At 41.8% G+C, this 21668-nt stretch overlaps 1 protein-coding gene across 1 annotated transcript; it reads right to left on the bottom strand.

The window, feature by feature from the left end:
* Positions 1-1140: 1140 nt before the first annotated feature.
* LOC140528777 (RNA-binding protein EWS-like) lies at positions 1141-3626 on the bottom strand. The gene is given in 2 exon segments (XM_072646923.1): positions 1141-2459; positions 2492-3626. Coding segments are annotated over 2 exon segments (1965 nt in total). The 5' UTR covers positions 3524-3626; the 3' UTR covers positions 1141-1526.
* Positions 3627-21668: the final 18042 nt, after the last annotated feature.

The following is a 21668-nucleotide window of genomic DNA, read 5'->3' as shown; positions in this document are numbered from 1 at the left end:
ATGTAAAAACAATTTTTAACATTTGTGTTTAAAACTTTGAGTTCCAACTTCTCTTCCTTCCTCCCTCCCCATCCATCCCCACTGAGAAGGCAAGCAATTCAATATAGGTTATATATGTGAAGCTGTGCAAAAGACTTCCATAAAAGTCATATTGTGAAAGACTAACTATATTTCCCTCCATCCTGTCCTGCCCCTATTTATTCTATTCTCTCTTTTGACCTTGTCCTTCCACAAAAGTGTTTTCTTCTAATTACCCTCTCCTCCCATTTGCCCTCCCTTCTATCATCCTTCCCATATTCCACTTATCCCCTCTCCCCTACTTTTCTGTAGTGTAAGATAGATTTTCACACCAAATTGGGTGTACATATTATTCCCTCTTTAAGCCAAATGTGATGAGAGTAAGCTTCGCTTTTTCCCTTTCACCTTCCCTCTTTTCTCCTCCATTGAAAAAGCTTTTTCTTGGCTCTTTTATGAGAGACAATTTACCTCATTCCATTTCTCCCTTTCTCCTCCCAATATATTCCTCTCTCACCCCTTAATTTTATTTTTTTAGACGTCATCCATTCCTATTCAACTGACCCTGTGCTCTCTGTCTATATGTATATAATCTCTCTAACTACCCAAATACTGAGAAAATCTCAAGAGTTACAAATATTATCTTTCCATGTAGGAATGTATATAGTTCAACTTTAGTAAGTGCCTTAGGAGTTCTCTTTCCTATTTACCTTGTCATGCTTCTCTTGATTCTTGTGTTTGAAAGTCCAATTTTCTATTTAGTTCTGGCCTTTTCATCAAGAATGCTTGAAAGTACTCTATTTCATTGAATGACCATTTTTCCACCTGAAGTATTATACTCAGTTTTCCTGGGTAAGTGATTCTTGGTTTTAATCCTAGCTCTTTTGACTTCTGGAATATCACATTCCAAGCCCTGAGATCCCTTAATGTAGAAGCTGCTAGAGCTTGTGTTATCTTGATTGTATTTCCAGAATACTCGAATTGTTTCTTTCTGACTGCTTGCATTATTTTCTCCTTGACCTGGAAACTCTGGAATTTGGCTACAATATTCCTAGGAGTTTTTCTTTTCACATCTCTTTCATGAAGACCTTCTGGTTCTAGAATATCAGGGTAGTTTTTTGATAATTTCTTTTTTTTTTTTTTTTTTTTACGTTTATAAACATTTGGAATTTTATTTAAAAAAAAAAACATCACAACCATTAACATTGTTATAGTTAGTTCTCCTTCTGGTCTCCACACAAGGATATCTGAGCATGCTCACAACAACGGTTTCTCATTGGTTTATTAGTCTTTGTTAAACAACCATCTTAAAAGAAGGAAAAGAAACTCAGGGCACTACCATTTAACTTGTTTTAATGTTTCTCCACAAATGGTGAAAAATACTAAAGTACAGACAAGGAATAATCATAATGTTGTGGCCAACATTATAAATATGGAATTATAAATTTAAAACATTTTCTGGTTTAAAAAATAAATCTGGTAGTAAATGCAGCTCTTCGGGGTTTCTACGTCTAGTAGGGCCGGTCTCTGTGCTCCTGACGGTGCTCGCCTTTATCCATTTTTCCGGGTCCTCCGCGCCCGCCTCTTCTGCCTCCCATCTGTTCCATGAGAGGCCCGGGAGGACCTCCAGGTCCTCCTCTTCTTCCACCACCAAAGCCTCCTCGATCCATCCCTCGGCCTCCCCGGAAGCCACCTCTGTCTCCACCTCGGCCTCCTCTGAACATGCCGCCCGGCCCTCCACGGTCCATGAGGCCACCTCTGCCACCCCTCATGCCACCGGGGCCACCTCTGCCACGGTCACCACCTGGAGGTGGGAAGGGTGGTGGAAGAAATCCCTCTGGCTTAGGGGCCTTACACTGATTACACTCTGTTCTCCAGGCAAAATTCTGGTTTCCACAGCCTGGATTAGGGCACTGCCAATCTCCTGCTCTGTGCTGGACATTTCCGCCTCCTGAAGGGTTTCCTCGGGAACCCCTGGGTCCTCTTGGTGGAAAACCTCCCCTGTCTCCTCCTCTGCCGCCCATTCGACCCATGGAACCTCCTGGCCCTCCTGGCCCTCCAGGGCCTCCTCGGAGAGGAGGAGGCATCCCTCTGCCTTCACGGGGTGGCATGCTGCCTCGCATGTTGTTCATTGGAGGTTTCTTCCGAGCAAGAGACACTTTGAGTTTGCTCCCTTGGAAGTCCTTCCCATCAAACCATTCTACTGCAGCCTTTGCAGTAGGTGGGTCGTCGTAGGATACGGTGGCATCTCCTTTTGGTTTTCCGGTTTCCTTGTCTAAGTAAATATTTATCATCGGCTGCCCAGTCCTTTTGTTCATCTTGACAACTCCACACTGTTTGAAAAAGTCTGCCAGCTCATCGACAGTCACATTGTCATTCAGTCCCTGTACATAAATTGCACTGTTTTCTGAGTCTTCATCTGGATCTACAGGTGGGCCATGCCACTAAATCCTACACGATGAAGGAGAGCAGAAACAGGCCCAAGGAGTCCAAGTTACCTAAGTCAGGGTCTGGTCCTTCTTCCATAGGTCCCCATTCCACCGCGTCCTCCTCCTCCTCCTCCCCGCCCACCTCTGCTCATGCCTCCACGATCAAATCCCCCTCTTCCCCTGCCCCGGTTATCAGGGCCACTCATGCTCCGGTTTTCTCCAGGTCCGGAAAAGCCTCCAGACTCCTGCCCATATACACCCATGCTACTGGGATGGTCCTGCCGGAACGCACTCTGCTGCCGGTAGCTGCTGCTCTGCTGGCTATATTGACTTGGAGCCTGGCTGTAGGATCCAGTTTGGGGGGGATAACTAGTGGGGGGCTGCTGCCCATAGCTGCTCTGTTGACCATAGCTACTCTGCTGTCCATAGCTGCTTTGCTGCCCATAGGTATTCTGCTGGGAGTAACTGCTCTGATCGTAACTAGTCGGCTGGGTAGAGGAATAGCTTGTTGGAGGATAGGAGGGTGGCGCGGTGACTGGCTGCATGGGATAGCTGCCGGGCACCTGTGAGTAACTGTTGTTGCTTTGTCCGTATCCTAGGCTGGGTTGGCTGTAGCCTGCTGTACTAGATTGAGGCTGACTAGTCTCAGCAGGCTTGCTACCATCCTGGGGTCTTGCAGGTGCGGCAGTTGCTGGCTGCTGCCCGTAGGTAGGGTAAGCAGGCTGGGTGCCATATGCAGACTGTGCTGTGTAGGACGCCTGGGTGGTCGTAACTGTAGCAGTGGTGGTATCATAGGCCCCTGTCCCATATCCTTGGACAGGCTGACTGTAAGCTTGAGGTGCAGTTGGTGTAGTATAACCTGTCGGAGGTTGTCCGTAAGAGGTCGCGTATGCAGTCTGCCCGTATGTTGCTGTTGTCTGAGCCTGTGTGTAGCTGACATCAGTAGGTTGCCCATAGGTTCCATAACTCTGTTGCCCATATGCCTGGGTGGTCTGTGCGTATCCTTGAGCTGGCTGGGCTGCATAAGCACTGTAGCCCTGCTGGGCTGCAGCTTGACTGTAGGTACTATAGTTGGCCATAGCGGCCCAGACCGGAGTGGGAGGTTTCGCCGCCTCGGCCTGCCTCAGTTTCCTCTGCTGTAACGGGCAGGTTCCGGCCGCCGCGGGGCAGCAGGTGACAGGTCCTCCGCTCTTTTTGATAATTTCTTGAAAGATGATGCCTAGGCTCTTTTTTTGATCATGGCTTTCAGGTAGTCCCATAATTTTTAAATTGTCTGTCCTGGAGCTGTTTTCCAGGTCTGTTGTTTTTCCAGTGAGATATTTCCCATTGTCTGCTATGTTTTCATTCCTTTGGTTTTGCTTTATAACTTCTTGATTTTTCATAACATCATTAGCTTCCGTCTGCTTCATTCTAATCTTTAAGGAATTATTTTCTTCAGTGAGCTTTTGGTGCTCTTTTTCCATCTGGCCAAGTTTGCTTTTTAGGGCACTCTTCTCCTCATTGTCTTTTTGGATCTCTTTTGCCAGTTCAGTTAGTCTATTTTTTAAGGTGTTATTTTCTTCAGCATTTTTTGGGTCTCCTTTAGCAAGCAGTTGACTCATTTTTAATGATTTTCTTGCATCACTCTCATTTCTCTTCCCAATTTTTGCTCCATTTCTCTTACTTGTTTTTCAAAATTCTTTTTGAGCTCTTCCATGGCCTGAGACCAATTCATATTTTTCTTGGAGGCTTTGGATGAAGGAGCTTTGACTTTGTTTTCTTCTGTTTGCATGCTTTGGTCTTCCTCATCACCAAAGTAGTATTCTGTAGTCTAATTCTTTTTCTGATTTTCATTCATTTCCACAAGCATTTACTTGACTTTTGAGCTCTTTGTCAAAGTAGTTCTCTGCTTCCAGTGGGGGTAGGAGATGTATTGTCAGCCTGTCAGTCCCCCCACAATCTGTGGACCTAGAGCTCCAGAAACAGTGGTTGCTGCTGCCCCTGCTGCTGCTGTGGCTGCCAGGTGGGTTCCTCTGCCCCCTCCCCCCTCAGACACCCTGGGGCTGGGACCAGAGCACTCTACTCTCCTGCACTGGTCTCACAGGCTTTTCCCACTGGCTTTCCAATTTATCTTCAGCTTTTTGGGGTCAAGAAGTCTGGAAACCACCACAGGTGTCAGAGATTCAGTCTCTTCAAGGTCTGCCAGGTCCCCTCTGTGCACTCACAGCCCACGCTAAACTGCGCCCTGCCCCCAGAGTGGCATGATAACCACTTCCCTGTGACCTTCCAGGCTGTCTTGGGCTGGAGATTTGCTTCACTCCATCATTCTGTGGGTTCTGAAGCTCCAGAATTTGTTTAGAGCTATTTTTTACAGGTATTTGGCTGGGCTTGGTGGAAGCACTCTAGAAAGTCTGTACTGTTACTCTGCCATTTTCGCTCCACACTACTTCCCCCCAATTTTTCTTTAAGGCTTTGCTTATAGCAAATCTTTATCTTCTTCTAGGTTTGTGTCTTGTTCTTCCTGGTCACCATATTAATTTATTATGGTCAGGTTATTTTTGCTGTTGTTGTTTGGTCATTTTCTAGTCTATTTCTTGACTTTTAACTTTGTGTTAAATTTGGACTCTGCTCCTAGGGTGGAAGGCATACTGTCCTTATCTTGGGCCTTTCTTGCTGTTGTCTTCAGAGCTAGCTCTAAGGGATCTGTAGGTTTTTGGTTCCTCCAAGGTGGTGTGCTCCAAGGAGATGTGTAGACACTGCTCTTCTTGTCTGTGATCTGGCCTTTACCCAGGAAAGAGATTTTGTTCCCCCGTTGCCACTTCTCCAGGGCCTGTGTCTGTGACCAGAGCCATTGTTTTCCTGCAATAGCAATTGCTGGTTCTCCCCTCAGTCTTGAGGAGAGTCACTCCCTTGTGAGTGTCCACAAGCACTCCTCTCCACTCTAGAACCTTGACCAGGGCCTCTGTTCTCCTGAGACCACAACTGCTATTGCTCCTTTTGGCCCTGGGACTGTAACTGGGAACTGTGTAAGGGCAATACAATAGAACCCTAAACCTAGTCCTAGCAAAAGGTACCCTGTAATCTCCTGCCAACCAGTTATTCCACCTCTTACCTCCCTCACTACCACCATTGCTGCAACAGGCTGAGGGCTCCCAAAACTGCTACTGTAGCTAATGCACCCACTTCCAAGGTCCACTGCTGGCTTACAGAGGCAGAGTCTGTGTTCTAAGGACTGCTCTTTGCTCTACCCCTCCACCACTACCACCATCCTGGTGAGACAGATCTTTCCTGTTGACCTACTAACTTGCTTTAGACTGCAAAATTGTTTCACCTGACTTTTTGTTGGTTTTGCCACTCCAGAATTTGGTTTGAGGCATAATTTTAGAGTTATTTGGAGGGGAATTTGGGAGAGCTCAGCTGAATGTTTCTCTACTCCATCATCTTGGCTCCTTGCTTTATCAAACATGCTTTCTTTCAAAAAGGCTTAATTTTCCTCTCTAGCATTCCTTGATTTTAGTTCTACCTTTCTGAGGCCAAGCAGAAATCAGAACCCTTCCAGCCTGTTTTTCCTAGTTTAATAGTGTTAATTATAGCTCACACTTCAATAAGACTTTTTAGTCTCGGTGTTAAAGCTCTCTCTCCACTGTCAAGGCCAAAATCAAGGGCAAATTGCCTAGGAGTGTGATGAGGTCCTCTGCTTCATTCTCCTTCGTAGCTGTCCTAAATTTCTTCTCTCCATATTCGCCTTGAAACACTTCCTCTACCCTCTGTCTCAGCAGAGTATCTCTATTAGTCTACTAAGAATAAAGGCCAGTCATTAAGCTCTCCCTTTCTACTCCACATCTCACCACCCTTCTTCCGCATCTCTTGTTGCCTCTTTCACACCAATTTCTGATAAATAGGTGGGTCTCTTTGCCAAGGTCATCTGTAGAATTATACCTCAGGCCATCTGGTCCAAATCCCTCAGTTGTCAGACAAAGAGCTGAGCCTAGAAAGGTCACATGACTTCCCTGTGTTCACATATATAATAAATGGCAGAGGGAGGACTCAAACTCAGGACCTCTGATCCAAGTCCACTCTTTCCACTGCAACCTGATGGCATTCTTGTGCTCTTGGTTTAGAGAGTGAAAAACTCTGTACTTTGTATTTTAGCCAAAGTCTGTCAGGGAGAACTTTTTAATATTTACAAGCATTTCTGCATGGAGAACAGTCTGAATGGGCAGAGTTCCACCCCTCTTCATTGGAATTTTCTCTTATTCACTATCAGCTTAGATTTCATAGTCCTTAGGAAACAAAAGCTGAAAATTCCACATGATGTAATACAGGGTATAGAATTAATGTTTGTTTAAATTTTTTGCTAATAGCTAATATGTAATATGAATATAGGAGCATCCCTAGAGAAATATCTTCCTGAAATCAATCCCTCATCATGAACCCCTCTCTCTAAGAGAGAACCACTCTCTTTCAAACTGGTCAAAGGTGAACAAAGAAATATTTCTCTTAATTGGATTCATCAGACGACGTTCCTACTGTTAGTCTTGTCACAAAGCAGAAGTCTTGCTCTCTAATTTTAGTTTTAAGGAATAGTAAAGCCTTTCACAACTTGGCCTTTTTAAAAAATATATAATTTATTTATTTTTCTATTCTTAACATTCACTTCCACAAGAATTTGGATTCAAAATTTTCTCCCCATCTCTCCTCATTCCTTACCCCAGGACAGCATGCACCCCATCCACCCCTTCCTCCAGTCTGTCCTCTCTTTTATTACCTAGCCTTCTTCCATCCCTCTTCCCCTCTATTTTCATGCAGGGCAAAATAGATTTCTATACTCGGTTGCCTGTATAGCTTAATTTTCAGTTGCATTCTAAAACAATTTTTAACATTCATTCTTAAAACTTTGAGTTCCATATTCTCTCCCTCTCTCCTCATCCACCCTCATTGAGAAAGCAAGCAATTCAGTATAGGTCATACAGGTGTAACAATGCAAAGCACTTCCATAATAGTTATGTTGTAAAAGACTAACCACATTTCCCTCTATCCTATCCTGCCCTTCATTTATTCCATTCTGTCCCTTGATCTGTCCTCCCACAATAGTGTTTGCTTCTGATTATCCCTTTCCCCAATTTGCTGTCCATTCTATTATCTTTCCTCTCCTATCCCCATCCCTCTTGCCTTCCTGCAAGGTAAAATAGATTTCCATATCCAATTGAGTGTGTGTTATTTCCTCTTTAAGCCAAATCCCATGAGAGTAAGGTTCACTTATTTTCTTTCACCTCCCTGCTCTTCTCCTCCATTTTATAACCTCTTTTTTCCCTCTTTTATGTGAGATGATTTGCTACATTCTACCTCTCCCTTTCTCTTACTCCTATATATATACATATATACTTACACACATGTACATATATATATACCTACACATATATAATATACACATACATACATACCCATATACCCAATATATATATATATATATATATATATATACATATATATATATATATATATATATATATATTCCCTCTAACTACCCTAATACTGAAAAAGGTCTAATGAATTACAAACAACATCTTTCCATGTAGGAATATCAACAGTTCAACTTTAATGAGTTCCCTAAGCCTTCTCTTTCTTGTTTACTTTTTTCATGTTTCTCTTGATTCTTGTATTTGAAAGTCAAATTTTCTATTCAGTTCTGGTCTTTTCAACAAGAATACTTGGAAGTCCTCTATTTCATGGATATTCCATTTTTTCCCCTGAAATATTATACACAGTTTTGCTGGGTAGGTGATTCTTGGTTTGAATCCTATCTACTTTGGAATATCATATTCCAAGCCTGTCAGTTCTTTAGTGTAGAAGCTGCTAAATCCTGTGTTATCCTGATTGTATTTCCACAATACTTGAATTGTTTCTTTCGGACTGCTTGTAATATTTTCTCTTTGACCTGGTAATTCTGAAATTTGGCTACAATATTCCTTGGAGTTTTCCTTTGTGAATCTCTTTCAGGAAGTGATTGGTGAATTCTTTCCATTTCTATTTTACCCTCTGGTTCTAGAATATTAGGGCAATTTTCCTTGGTAATTTCTTGGAAGATGATGTCTAGGCCCTTTTTTTGATCATGGTTTTCATGTAGTCCCATACTTTTTAAATTATCTCTCCTGGATCTATTTTCCAGGTCAGTTGTTTTTCCAATGAGATATTTCACATTGTCTTCTATTTTTTCATTCTTTTGGTTTTGTTTTGTAATTTCTTGGTTTCTCATAAAGTCATTAGCTTCCATCTGCTCCATTATAATTTTTAAAGAACTGTTTTCTTCAGTGAGTTTTTGAATCTCCTTTTCCATTTGGCTGATTCTGTTTTTTAAAGCATTCTTCTTCTCCTTGGTTTTTTGGACCCCTTTCACCATTTGGGTTAGTCTATTTTTAAAGGTGTTATTTTCTTCAGCATTTTGGGGGGGGTCTCCTTTACCAAGCTGTTGACTCATTTTTCATGATTTTCTTGCATTGCTCTCATTTCTCTTCCCAGTTTTTCCTCCACCTCTCTTACTTGATTTTCAAAATCCTTTTTGAGTTCTTTCATGGTCTGAGACCATTATGTATTTTTTTTGGAGGTTTTGGATGTAAAAGCCTTAACATCTACCTCTGATGGTACGCTTTGTTCTTCCTCATCTGAAAGGATGGAAGAAAATATCTTTTCACCAAGAAAGTAACCTTCTATCGTCTTATTTTTTTCCCCTTTTTGGGTATTTTCCCAGCCAGTTACTTGACTTTTGAGTCCTTTGTCAAGTGGAGGGTATACTCTATGGACCTATAAGTTCTCAGTTCCTCCAAGGTGGCACAATCAAGGGAGAGGAGTTTATTCCTCTCCTGCCCTGCACTCTAGTCTTGGAGCAACCACAAGCACTCTTTTCTGCCCACTCCAGAGCCTTCACCAACTCCACCATGCCAGCGCTCCTCCTCACTGCCACTCAGGACTGAGACTCACATTGGCCACTTGATTCCCCCAGAATATTTAGGCTGAGGGCTCCAAAAGTGGACACTGCTGCCACAGTCACCCTGGGACCAGGGCTGAGGCTGGACTTTCACCTCACCGAGATGAAAGAGCTTTCTCACTGACCTTTGAAACTATCTTTGGTGTTCATTTGTTGAAAAATCTGGGAACTGCAGCTGCTCCCCATGATTCCATGCCCTGAAGCCTGCTCCAGTCCTGTCCATGCTGTGGTTGTGGTCAAGGCTGGGCTGTGCTCCACTCTGAGGCCATAGACCTTTCCTTTTGGCCTTCCAGGCTGACTAGGGCTGGAAATCTCTTTCACTCTGTCATTTTGTGGCTTCTGCTGCTCTAGAATTTGTTTAGAGTCATTTTTTACAGATATTTTATGGGCTATGGGGGAAGAGCTAGAGCAGGTCCATCTTTCTACTCCGCCATCTTGTCTCTGCCCCCTACTTGGCCTTTTTCTATCTTTCTAGTCTTCTGGAAGTCCTTTACAATCACTCCATTGAACTATGTAAGTCAGGGACACTGGCCTTCTTGGTAATCCTTCCATATACTACTCCATCTCCCAACCTTTGCACTGTACTCCATATCTAGAGTGTTTTTCCTCTTGGCTTCCTTTAAGACTCAGGTCTAATTCCATTTTTCCAGTGCTTAATTCCCCTCCTACTATTAGTGCATCCCCTCTGAGATTCCTTACCATTTACACTATATATTTCTTGTATATACATAGTTGTTCAGGGACAGCTAAGTGGTGCTGTAGTTAGAATGCCAGTCCTGAAGTCTGAAGGACCTTGAGTTCAAATACAGTCTCAGAGATTTACTAGTTGTACGACCCTGGGCAAGTCACTTAACCCTGTTAGCCTCAGTTTCCCTATCTGTAAAATGAGCTGAAAAATGAAATGTCAAACCACTCCAGTGTCTTTGCCAAGAAAACCCCAAATGGACTTATAAAAAGTTGGACACTACTGAAAACCATTGAACACCACCACACACATAGTTGTTTGCCTATGTTCCCTATTAGAATGTAAGTTCCTTGAAGGAGCTGTTCTTTGTGTTCTCAGAGCTCAGTATAGTGCCTGGGACATAGTAAACTCTTACTAAATTCTCATTGACTGACTGATTTGATCAATTTCAATTCTGAAAACTGATGAAGTGAAGCCAGGGCTTCAGATTAGGATGTTGCTTCTTTAACCTCCTGGATAAGTCTTTTATTCAAGAAAGACTGACGAAGTTCTTCAAAGGTTTTTTTTATTTTGGTAAGACCAAAGATTACAGACTATTACAGTCAAAAATTATTTCTTAATATTTTGTAAAAACAAAAAGAGCCCTTAGTGTTATTTCCCCAGTTCTCTCTCTTCTCATCTCCTCCAGAAGTTTGCCTTCTCAATCATCCTTTCTCATTCTCTCCATCTTCTCCTTATACATTGGCTCCTTCTATTCTTCCTCCAATATACCCAGGTATCCCTGATCCTCAAAGAAACCTTTATTTGTCCCCACCATTTCTTCAGATTAATGTGCTTTATCTTTTCTCTTGCCCTCAGTGACTTTAATTCCTGCCAAAATATTAGAATGTATTTTAAAGGGATGATTAGTGAATGTCTGGAAAAGGCAGTAGGAGTTGATGCAGAGTGAAGTGAGTAGAACCAGAAAAACAATGTACATAGTGACTACAGCAGTGCAAACTGAAAGAATAAAAAACAAAATAAGATGTTAGATTATTATCATGACTGACTGTAGCCCAAAGAGATCAAGGAAAAAGGGAAAGGAACAAAAATATTTCTAGCAGCTCTTTCTGTGGTGGCAAAGAACTGGAAACTGAGGAGATGCTCATCTGCTGGGGAATGACTGAAGAAGCTGTAGTGTGTGATGTGATGGAGTACTTTTGTGGTGTAAGAAATGACAAGTAAGATGTTTTCATCAAAACTTGGGAAGACTCTTGCAAACTGATGCAAAGCAGAGTAAGAAGAACCAGGAGAATGTCATACAAAGTAGCAGTAATATTGTGATCATGATCAATTGTGAAACACTTAGTCTGATCAATAATGACATTATTGATTGTCCATGACAGTTCCAAAGGACTCATGATGAAAAATGGTGTAAACTTCCAGAAAGAAGACTATAAATTCTCAGGTGCTAATTGAAGCATATTTTTTCACATTCTTTAATTTTTTTTTTATGTTTTCTTCCTTTTTTTTTGCAACTTGGATTATATGGAAATATATTTTATATTAATTCACATGTATAATGCTATCATTGCCTTTCCAATGGGTGGGTGGGGACTGGAGGAGGGAGAGAATTTGGAACTCAAATTTTAAAAATGAATGTTAGAAAAATGAAAATTAAAAAAAAGGATCATAACCAGGTGTTGTGGCTCTCAGTGGTTCCCTACACAATCAGGTTTAGTTCCAGAGGAGAACTGAGAAAATATACGTTCTTTTCTTCTTTGCAGAGGTGAGAGATTGTGACTGTGGAATCTTGACTACACTGTGAGGCATGGTCAATATGTATTAGTTTTGATGAACTGCTTTTTTTTGTTCTTCCTCTTTACAATTTTCTTACAAGGGATGACCCACTGGGTCAGGGAAATGCATCGCTAATTAAAATAGCAGATAGAGATACAATGATTAAATTTTAAAAGTTAAATAAATTAAATTAAAAATTTTTTAATTTAATAAATTAATTTAATTTTAAAATTAATTTTAAAAAAATTTAAATTTTTAAATTGAATTTTCTTAAAAGGAAAAGGAATTAGTGGCCACAAACATTTAGCATTTCTTTATCAAAAATAGGTGATGATAGACTAACTTCATTTCTGTTTTGAGTTGTGTAGATTAGGGAAATATTATAGTCATGTTTTCCTTAGATCTTATCAAATCATTTGACCAAATCTTTCACGCTATTCTTAACAGAATGGAGACATACGGGCTAGACTGGGTTAGATACTCAGCTGAAGGAGAAGCTATTAATGGTCCATTGTCTACTTGGAATAACATCTCTATTGGAGTGCCCCCAAAATAGTATGACATCTTGAATGACAGAAGCAGGATTCAAAAGTTATCTCCAAGCTAGAACATGGGCCTGAATTTAATCAGATGAAATTTAATAGGGATAAATATAATTTTCTACACTTTGGTTTATTAAGTCAATTTTACTGACTAAAGAGGAGAGACATTTGGGTAGGTAGCAATTTGTTTGAAAAAGATATTGGGGTTTGAATGTACCACAGACTTGCTCGTGCATCTCATACAAATTCAATATGCATCAATCTTATGTACTAAAATTGGTAGTAATTATGGTAGTAAAATATAGTAGTAAAAAAAAAAAACCCAAAAAACAAATGTGATCTCAGGCTGTATTGAGAGGATCCAGGAATATGGAAGTGATTGTCCTACTGTACATACATACTCTGCCCTAATCAGGTAATCTCAAGTATCACGTTCAAGACATTAATGTCCTATTTTGGGACTTCTCTGACTTCTCCACCATACTCTCCCCAGCTAATCCTTCCTCCCTTTTGAGCTTGCATTTGTGTATTGTCTTCATTAGACTATATGCTCCTGGAGGACAAGAACTGTGTTTCTTTTTTTCACATCTGCATCCTTAGTGCTTAACACAGTGACTAGCACATAGTAGCTACTTAATATCTAACTAATCATGAAGATGGAGAGAGTCCACTGGAAGGGCAACTAAGATAATGAATGATCTCAAGAACCAAAATAAGTGGGAACCGTTGAGTTTGAAAAAGAGAAGATTTGGGGAAGACTTTATGTTTGGCCTCCCATACTTTAAGAAAGTACTATGGGAGTAAATGTTATTGATCCTGAAACACTGTGGAAGAAGTATTGGCTTGTTCAGTTTAGCCTCAGTGGGCAGAACTGAGAGCAATGCATGGAAATTACAGAGAGACAGATTTTTGTCATATTATAAGGGAAAACTTCCAAATGATTAGTGCTATTGAAAACTAGAATGAGCTGTCTTGAAAGGTACTTTGTTTACCGTCGGTGGAGGAGTTAAGGTAAAAAGTAGCAAGCTAAGGCAGCTACGTGCCACAGGGGAGTTAGGAGGGTCTCAGTTCAAATGTGGCCTCAGACACTTACTAGCTGTGTGACCCTGGGCAAGTCACTTAACTCTGATTGTCTCAAAAAAAAAAAGTAGCTGACCATTCTGTGGTGGTCTTGTAGCAGCAATTTTTTTATTTAGGCTAGACTAAGTAGCCTTTGAGGTCCCTTCCAACAGTGAAATTCTATGATTCTAAGCAATAATCTGATCATTGTTTTTTTGTTTTTTACCCAGGGAAATTTACTGGAAAAGCAAGGGAATCTGAGTGTTAGAAATAGGAGAGATGGGCCAGACAACCCATGTTCTTTTGACATGGGTCAGAATGGAGCCAAAACGGATTAGCATATTCAGGCTCCTCTTCCTCTACCTCTAGAGCTGCTGTCTACAGATTTAGTGCTGTCTGGTGGGACTTCTTTCTTGCCTGTTGTTTAGATCAGGAATCCGGAAGGGAGCCACACGCTAAAAATACCCTCCATGTGTTTAGATGTTTCTTGGAAAATAAACTTCCTTGCCTTCGCTCTTGGTTTCCATGCTCACCAGCCCTATTTCCTGAGGCAGAGGGTGGAGTGGAGAGGGTGAGCTGTCTGTCTGCAACAAGCAAGACCCAGGTGTCCCCTCTGTCCCTCTGCTAGGGAGCTGGAGGACCTTGGGGTCGGGGCCTGACAAGAACAGGCTGAAGAGGGGGAGAAAAAGACAAGGAGATGAAACTAGAGGTCGGAGTACCCGCTGAACCCAGGCTGGGTACTGATCATCCTGACCCTTATAAGAGATATCTTGATGTAGTAAAAGGAGTACTGCAACAGAAGTCAGGAGATCTGGGTTTTAGTCTCAACTTTGCCACTAATTAGCTGTGGAACCTTAATTAAGTCACTTGCCATTTCTAGCCTCACCTTCCTCATCTTTAAGATATGTGGCATAGTGGATGGGTTAAAATCTCATCTCAGACACTTATTGTGTGACCTTGGACAAGTCACTTAATTCTCTTTGCCTCAATTTCCTCAATTGTAAATTGAAGGAGCTAGATTGAGTGATTTTTCAGTTCTGAATTTATGATTTGATGATCCTAAGAAGAGATTGGGTATATTTTAATAGTCTAGTGGTTTCTAACACAGATCCTTACCATAATAATATCTTAATGCCTTCAGCTCTAACATTCTGATCTATAATTCCCAGCCTCAGTGCAGGACTCTAATTATTTTTCCTCCAGAAAAAATAAGAACCAGACTTTGTTGGCCCCATTCCTGCCCAGGCGCCTGATCGTGACTTTGATCAGGAGAAGAATACAAAGTGGGAGGCGACAGCGTGAGCACTGAATGGATATACTGGGTCTTTAAAGGTTGGGGTTCCTGTCCCAAGGCCTGTGTCCTGCACACGTCTCAGCAGCTCTGTTTATTTACAGAAGTGGGGACAATGGCCATCCCTGGGGACGCAGGAAAACTGGAGGAGGGCCCAGGGAGGACATACATGCAGGAATCTTCTGCTTATTTGGGGTGATAGGAGAGAGAGAATTAATTGACCCAGGATGTTCCCCAAATTGGGGGGGAGAGTGACTAGGGGTCCCCATAATTCATTCCAAGGTCCAAGAGTGGGTGTGGCTCAAAAAACTCAGGTTCCAATCTTCTTAAAACCAGTGTCACATGGGTTAAGAATTTGGAGGTGAGGGGGGAGGGATTGGGCAAATGGAGAAAAGGGGTGAACGCCAGTGGAGGAGCAGGGCTGGAGAGGGTGGAAGAAGGAATTTGGGGGGTTGAAGGTCATCTTAAAATAATAAACTTAGTCATCATAAATGAGACCAAACACTCAAATGAAGGCAGGAATCTGGGTATATTTCATACTCAGATAAATGTGAAAATAACAATCCTTTACATCATGCTTTCTTCGATGGTCAGGGATGAAGAATGCTACCCAACTCCCAATAAAGGGGCGATGGGTGCAAGATGAAGCCTGAAACACATATTTTTAGACAAGGCCATTGTGGGAATTTGTTTTGCTAGGCTCTTCATATTTGTTGCATGGGCAAAGAAAATAAATGTTTGTTATTTTTAATGAAATTTTTAAAAGTAAGTTTTATTGATTTGTTTTTACTTCACAATCATTTCTAGATCTGTCTCCCCCTTCCCCTGCCTTTTCCCACTGAACCCTACCTTTTGAAAAATTAATTTTATTGATATCTTTTGTTATTATAATGACTGTTTCTCAATGCATCCCTTCCCCCACCCTCACCCAGAGAGCTATCCTTTACCACCAAGAAGAAAAAAAAGAGAAAGCAAAGCAGTTCAGCAAAATTAATTAGCAGCAAAACTAATTAGCATACCTGTCAAGTGCCTCTTCCCCCCCCCCCCCCATCTATGGGGTCCATAGTATCCCCCTGCAGAGAAGAGAGGCAGACACACCGTCAGACCTCTTCCTTTGAACCTTCTCTTGAAACAAAGAAAAACAGGAAAGTTTGTAAATCACTTTAAATACTTTATCCAGTCTGAGCCTCAAGACAAGTAGTTTGTATCATCACCCTTCCCCACCCAGCCTGTTTTTGCTTTTAAAAATGAAAAATCTAAAGATCATAAAAATCCAGGGGTTTGTTCATAGTCTCACAGCTAAGGAAATGTCGCAGAGGAATCTGATTCAGGGTTCCCTTACTTTGGAGTCAACATTCTATTGGCTCCGCTCTGCTGCCCCTTCTGCAAAGGCAATATGGTACAGTATATAAAGTGCTGGACTTAGAGTCAAGGAGACCTAGGTTCGACTCCTGACTCCCACACTTACTGACTGTGTGACCCTGGGCAAGTCATTGAATTTACCTGAGCTTCAGTTTCCTTATATTTAAAAATATAGTCAATACTAATAGTCCCTCTGGAAGAGAGCTGATATGAGGACCCAGAGGAGATAATGCATGTGAAGTAAACGCCCAGATGGACAGCAGATGATCACCACAGAAAAATCACAATCACAGAATCTGAGGGTGAGAAGAAACCTCAGTAACCATCTTGTAGTCAATCTTGTCCAACTCTGCTTGTCCAACTCTTCATGACCCTATTTTGGGTTTTCTTGGCAAAGATACTGGAGTGCTTTGCCATTTCCTTCTCCAGAGGAAGAAACTGAGGCAAACAGGGTTAAATGACTTGCCCATGGGCACACAGCTAGAAAGTTTTGAACTTGCTCAGATTTGAACTCAGGAAGATGAGTCTTTGTGAGTCTAGGTCCAGTGCTCAACCCACTGGGTGCCACTTAGCTGCTCTGATAACCATCTTAGTGTTGTTGTTCAGTCATTTCAGTTGTCTCCAGCTCTTCATGAACCCATTTTGGGTTTTCCTGACAAAGATAATAGAGTGGTTTGCATTTCCTTTTCCAGTTCATTTTACAGATGAAGAAACTGAGGCAAACAGGGTTAAGTAGGGTCACACAGCTAGTAAGTGTCTGAGACCAGATTTAAAGTCATGAAGATTTAAAGTCTTTCTGTTCTATCTACTGTACCACTTAGCAACCCTAGTAATTCTCAACTTACTAATGATATCTGAAAGAGATTCCCACTACCATATACTCAACAAGGGGTCCTTAGGTTCTGTGAGAAGACCAACAGTATCGGGAAACCCAGATTGTATCCCTGGGGCACTTCCCTGGAGACTTCTGGCCACACTGGTATTGAACCATTACTCTTTGGGGTCTGAATCCATCTAATTATATTTGTCTAATCAACATCTTTCCACCCCCTTTTAAAGGCAACCCATCCCACTTTTGGACAGTTCTGATGGTTGCAAAGTTTCTCCTGACATCCAGCCTCATTTAGCCACTTGGCAGCTTCTATCCATGATTTCGTTCTGTCCTGAGGAATCACACAGAACAAGCCAAATCCTTCTTTCATATTCCAAACTTTCATACACTAGAAAATAGCTATCATGTTCCCCCTCCATCCTCCCAAGTCCTCTCTTCTCCATGTTAAACATATGCAGTTTTTTTAACTGATCTTAATATGTCATAGATCCAAGACCTTGGAGCACCTTGATCTTCTCTGGACACTCTCCAGCTTCTGATAACAATAATGATGCTATCCCTGATGTTAATGATAATTAGCTTTTCCACAGCACTCTAATATTTACAAAGCACTTCAGAAATATTAGCTCATTTGATCCTCACAACAACCCCTGGGAGGTAGGTGCTGTTATCATCACCTTTATTTTATCATTGAAGAAACTCAGGCAGACAAAAGTGAAGCGACTTGCCCAAGGTCGTTCAGCTAGCAAATGTTGAAAGACAGATTTGAACTCCCATTTTCCTGATCCCAGGTCCATCTCTCAATCCATTGTGCTAACTAGCTTTTCAGGGTTCTTAAACTGTGGCACCTAGAACTAAACACGATAGTCCAGATGTAGTCTGATGTGGGCAGAGGAAGGAGAGAGTTTTACTAATTTATTCCTGGAAATTATTGGTACCTCTCTTGGGATCATCTTTTGGGACATTATTTTTTGTGTTTGTTTTTGGCTGCCTCAACATGCTGCTGAATAGCATTGAGCTTGCAGCCCACTAAAACCCCTAGATCTTTTCCAGATGTTGTCAGCCTTCTCCATCCTATAGTTATGATGTAATTCGAGCCTTTGCAAGACATTGCATTTTTCCTGTTGAATTTCATCTTCTTAGATTCATGCAAAGCTCAAGTAGGTTGAGACCTTTGGGGACCCTGAGTGTCACCCAGAGTGTTAGCCATTTCACCCAACTTGATGCCATCTGCCATTATGATAAGCATTCTATCTGTCCTTTTATCCAAGTCCCTGATAGAAACGTTAGCTAGCAAAGGGTCAGGCAAGGATGTATGTTAGCCCCCTGGAGATCTTTAACCACACTGACACTGAACCATTAACCAGTGCTCTCTGGGTGCAGCTATTCAATCTGTTCTGAATATCTCTCTGTGTCTCTCTGTTTCTATCTCTCACTGTCTTTGTTTCTCTTTTTATCTTTCTGTGTCTCTGTCTCTTTTTTCTCTTCCTCTCTCTCTGTCTCTCTTCGTCTAGCCCTTATCTCTCCATATTTTCCTTAAGAACTGTACAAGATACTTGCCTTTTTAAAACGCTTTCCTAAAATCTAGTTAAACGATATTGAGAGCATTTCTTCATCTACTAAATTAGTATAATATTAAAACTCGAAGGGATTTTGGACACTATCCAATTAGTCTAGCACTTTCCTTTCCCAAAGGAGCAAACTGAGGCCCATAGAGATGATGTGACTTGCTCAGTCACACAATGAATTTATCAATCAATCAATGAACATTTCATAAGAGACTGGAACTCAGGTCACCAGAGCCCCAGGTCACTTCCTTTCCCCCCTCACACTTTAGCATTGAAAGTCCTATAGCTGTATTGCCTTGGGAAACCCCAAGATGATCCCTTTACCAAGACCCCTAGGCTATGAACTTCAGATCTTTTGTTCCCAGAGTACATCATCATTTTTCTCTATTTCCTCCCCCTAGCAAAACACATACACCTATGTGAACATGCATATACACACACACTCACTGACTAGTCTATAGAAGCCTGGAGAACTGCCTAAAACTAGCCCAGAGAGGTGCAGCCAGACACCCAAGGTCACACAGCACGTCATTGGGAACACTAGATTAAGGACTTTGAAGCAGCATTGGCAGCTCCCACTTCCCTGAATTGTTGGGGATGAAGAGGAGGGCAGGACTTCATCCCACATCTCTTTCATGGCCCCCCTCCCCCTTCTCTACAAAGGAGGTGGAGGCGTAGGAAGAGCAAAGCTCAGTGCAGACATTGGCTCTCAGGGTGAGGATAGAAGCAACTTCTCTGGGCTCATGAGTTATTGTCACTGCAGTGGAAGGGACACATTTCTTGTTTATCTCAGATGCCCCTCTTGCCTTATTGGTGAAACTCTGGGACTCAGTTTTCCTAGCTGTAAAATGGGGAGGGGGGGAAGAAAAGAAACCTTTTATTCTTTAATAGCTTGTCTTCTATCCTGCTCCAACCATCATCCCCATCACCCTCCCTACCTACTCCTCACCCCCGATTTTGGATGATTCTGGGTGACTGGGCTCCAGTGGATGAGTTATTGACTAATTTTGTCTGGAATCAAGACACCATGCCACTTCCAGGCTATCTCTACACTATGCTATCCTTTCTTTTCTGGTTACCCTTTTTGTGTTTATTCTTTCCCCATTAGAGCATACACTCCTTGAGGGCAGGGACTATCTTACTTGTTTGTATTTACTTACCCAGCATTAAGCAAAGTACTTGGCACATAATAAACACTTAACAAATGTGCACCCATATATCTGTCCACTCACTCATCTATTCATCTATCTATCCATCCATTATCTATCTACATCTAAACCTCTATCTATCTATCTATCTATCTATCTATCTATCTATCTATCTATCTATCTATCTATCTATCTATCTATCAGACCAAAAGCATAATGGAGTAAAAGGCTTTCTGTATAGAAGTGTTTTAAGTTCTTTAAAGAGAATTACAAGTACTTTTCTTGAGATGTGTACAGCTTTCTCTTTCTCTCTCTGCCTTTCTCTCTTTCTTCCTCTCTATCTCAATACCTTCTCTGGTTTTCCCCCTTACCTTGTCTAGGACAGATTTTTCCTGCTATCTTGCCTCCATAGATAAACACATTCTGGCATTTGAGGTTTTCTGGGGAGGGGCAGTGAAATTTCTCTTTTGTTCTACAGAGCAGGGAAAGTTAGGGTAACCCAGACGGGGTCAGACCACCTAGGGAAGGCATGCTCTTTTCAGTTCTTGGCAGGATATTAGCAAACTGGAGCATTCCCAGAGCTTGGCAATGAGGATGGTTAAGGGGACTGAATGCCATGCCATGAAAAGATTGATCAGTTGAAGAAATTGGTTATATTTCTCCTGGAGAAGATAGTCTCAGGGGTGTATGTGGGGTGGGGTAGAGGGAACAAATGATAACCGTCTTCAAGTATTTAAAGGGTTGTTGTGTGAATTAGACATGAGTGTTATGCCTGGTCCCAAAGGAGTGAGGATGGGGGACAGAATCATGACTCATGCAAGTATCTTTTTTTATTTTTATCACTCTCTGCCTTTGTTATTTTCTTTTTTTTTTTTGAGGCTAGGTTTTCCTATCCGGCCCAGGCTGGAAGTCTAGTGGCCACTCATTGGCCTGATCCCAATGCTGAAGGGCTTTGAAGCTTTAACCATCTGACCTGGGATGGTCAAACATTCCTTGAGCAATCTAGTGGCCCCTGCTCCTGCATGATCATCATTTTGGTACCCGAGTTAGTGCAGATGTCTCATCAGCTTTAGCCCTGCTGCAGCTCAGAACTCTTAAGCTCAAGCAATCCATCAGTTTCAACCTCCCCATAACAGGCATTACAGGGATGGGCCACCATGATGGACTTCTGCGACTTTCTAAAAACTGTACTTATGTTGGGGAAGAGGGGATCAGAAAAAGGTGTGTGTGGGGAAACTGAGAAACAGGCTTGCAGGTTTCTGCTCTATGTTAATGGAAAATCTTAACAATTAGGGCAGTCTAGAGCTAAGAAAAAAATATAAACAATGTTGAACAATGTGAGTAGAAAGAATAACCACGAAAAGCAATTGAAAATGAGTGTTGATTTTCTCATATTGCTCAGATAAGGGTTTGGTTTCTAAGACACTTACATATCTAGACAATTTATAAATCTAGATATATGGCCAAGTATATAACACACACACGTATATGTATTTACTTGACCATATGTACACATATGCCTGTTCATATACAGGCATATCACCAAAGGCTATTTCTCAATAGATAAGTGGTCCAATGATACGAACACACAGTTCTCAGAAGAAACACACTAACATCCATATGTAAAAGGCTAATAGTGAGAAACACAATTAAAAAAACTCCTAAGGTCTTGAGACTGACCCAAACCATTCCTGCTCCTCCAGCTTCTTTCCCTTTTGCCCTGTAGATGTGGAGAGGAGTCAGACACCCACCTACAATCTATAATTCCTGAAAGCATTAACTCTTAGGAAGAGAAATCCAAGGTTGTTGCAAAGGAGAGGAAGACCTCTACATTCCTGGAGGGCTCCAAAGAAGCAGGAGACCCCCAAGGATCACCAAATCAGAAGTCTGGGGGCGTGGGGGGTGCTGCCACCCAGCCTTCCACTCTATTTGGAGTCTAGAGTTGTCTCCTGGGACCTGAGAAGGGAAACCAAGCCTTATCTTTATCAGGTTTT

This window comes from Notamacropus eugenii, chromosome 2 (genome assembly GCF_028372415.1).
Source record: "Notamacropus eugenii isolate mMacEug1 chromosome 2, mMacEug1.pri_v2, whole genome shotgun sequence".
Taxonomy (NCBI): Eukaryota; Metazoa; Chordata; class Mammalia; order Diprotodontia; family Macropodidae; genus Notamacropus; species Notamacropus eugenii.
The sequence above is the reverse complement of the archived record's forward strand: the minus strand, read 5'-3'. Positions and strand labels throughout refer to the sequence as shown.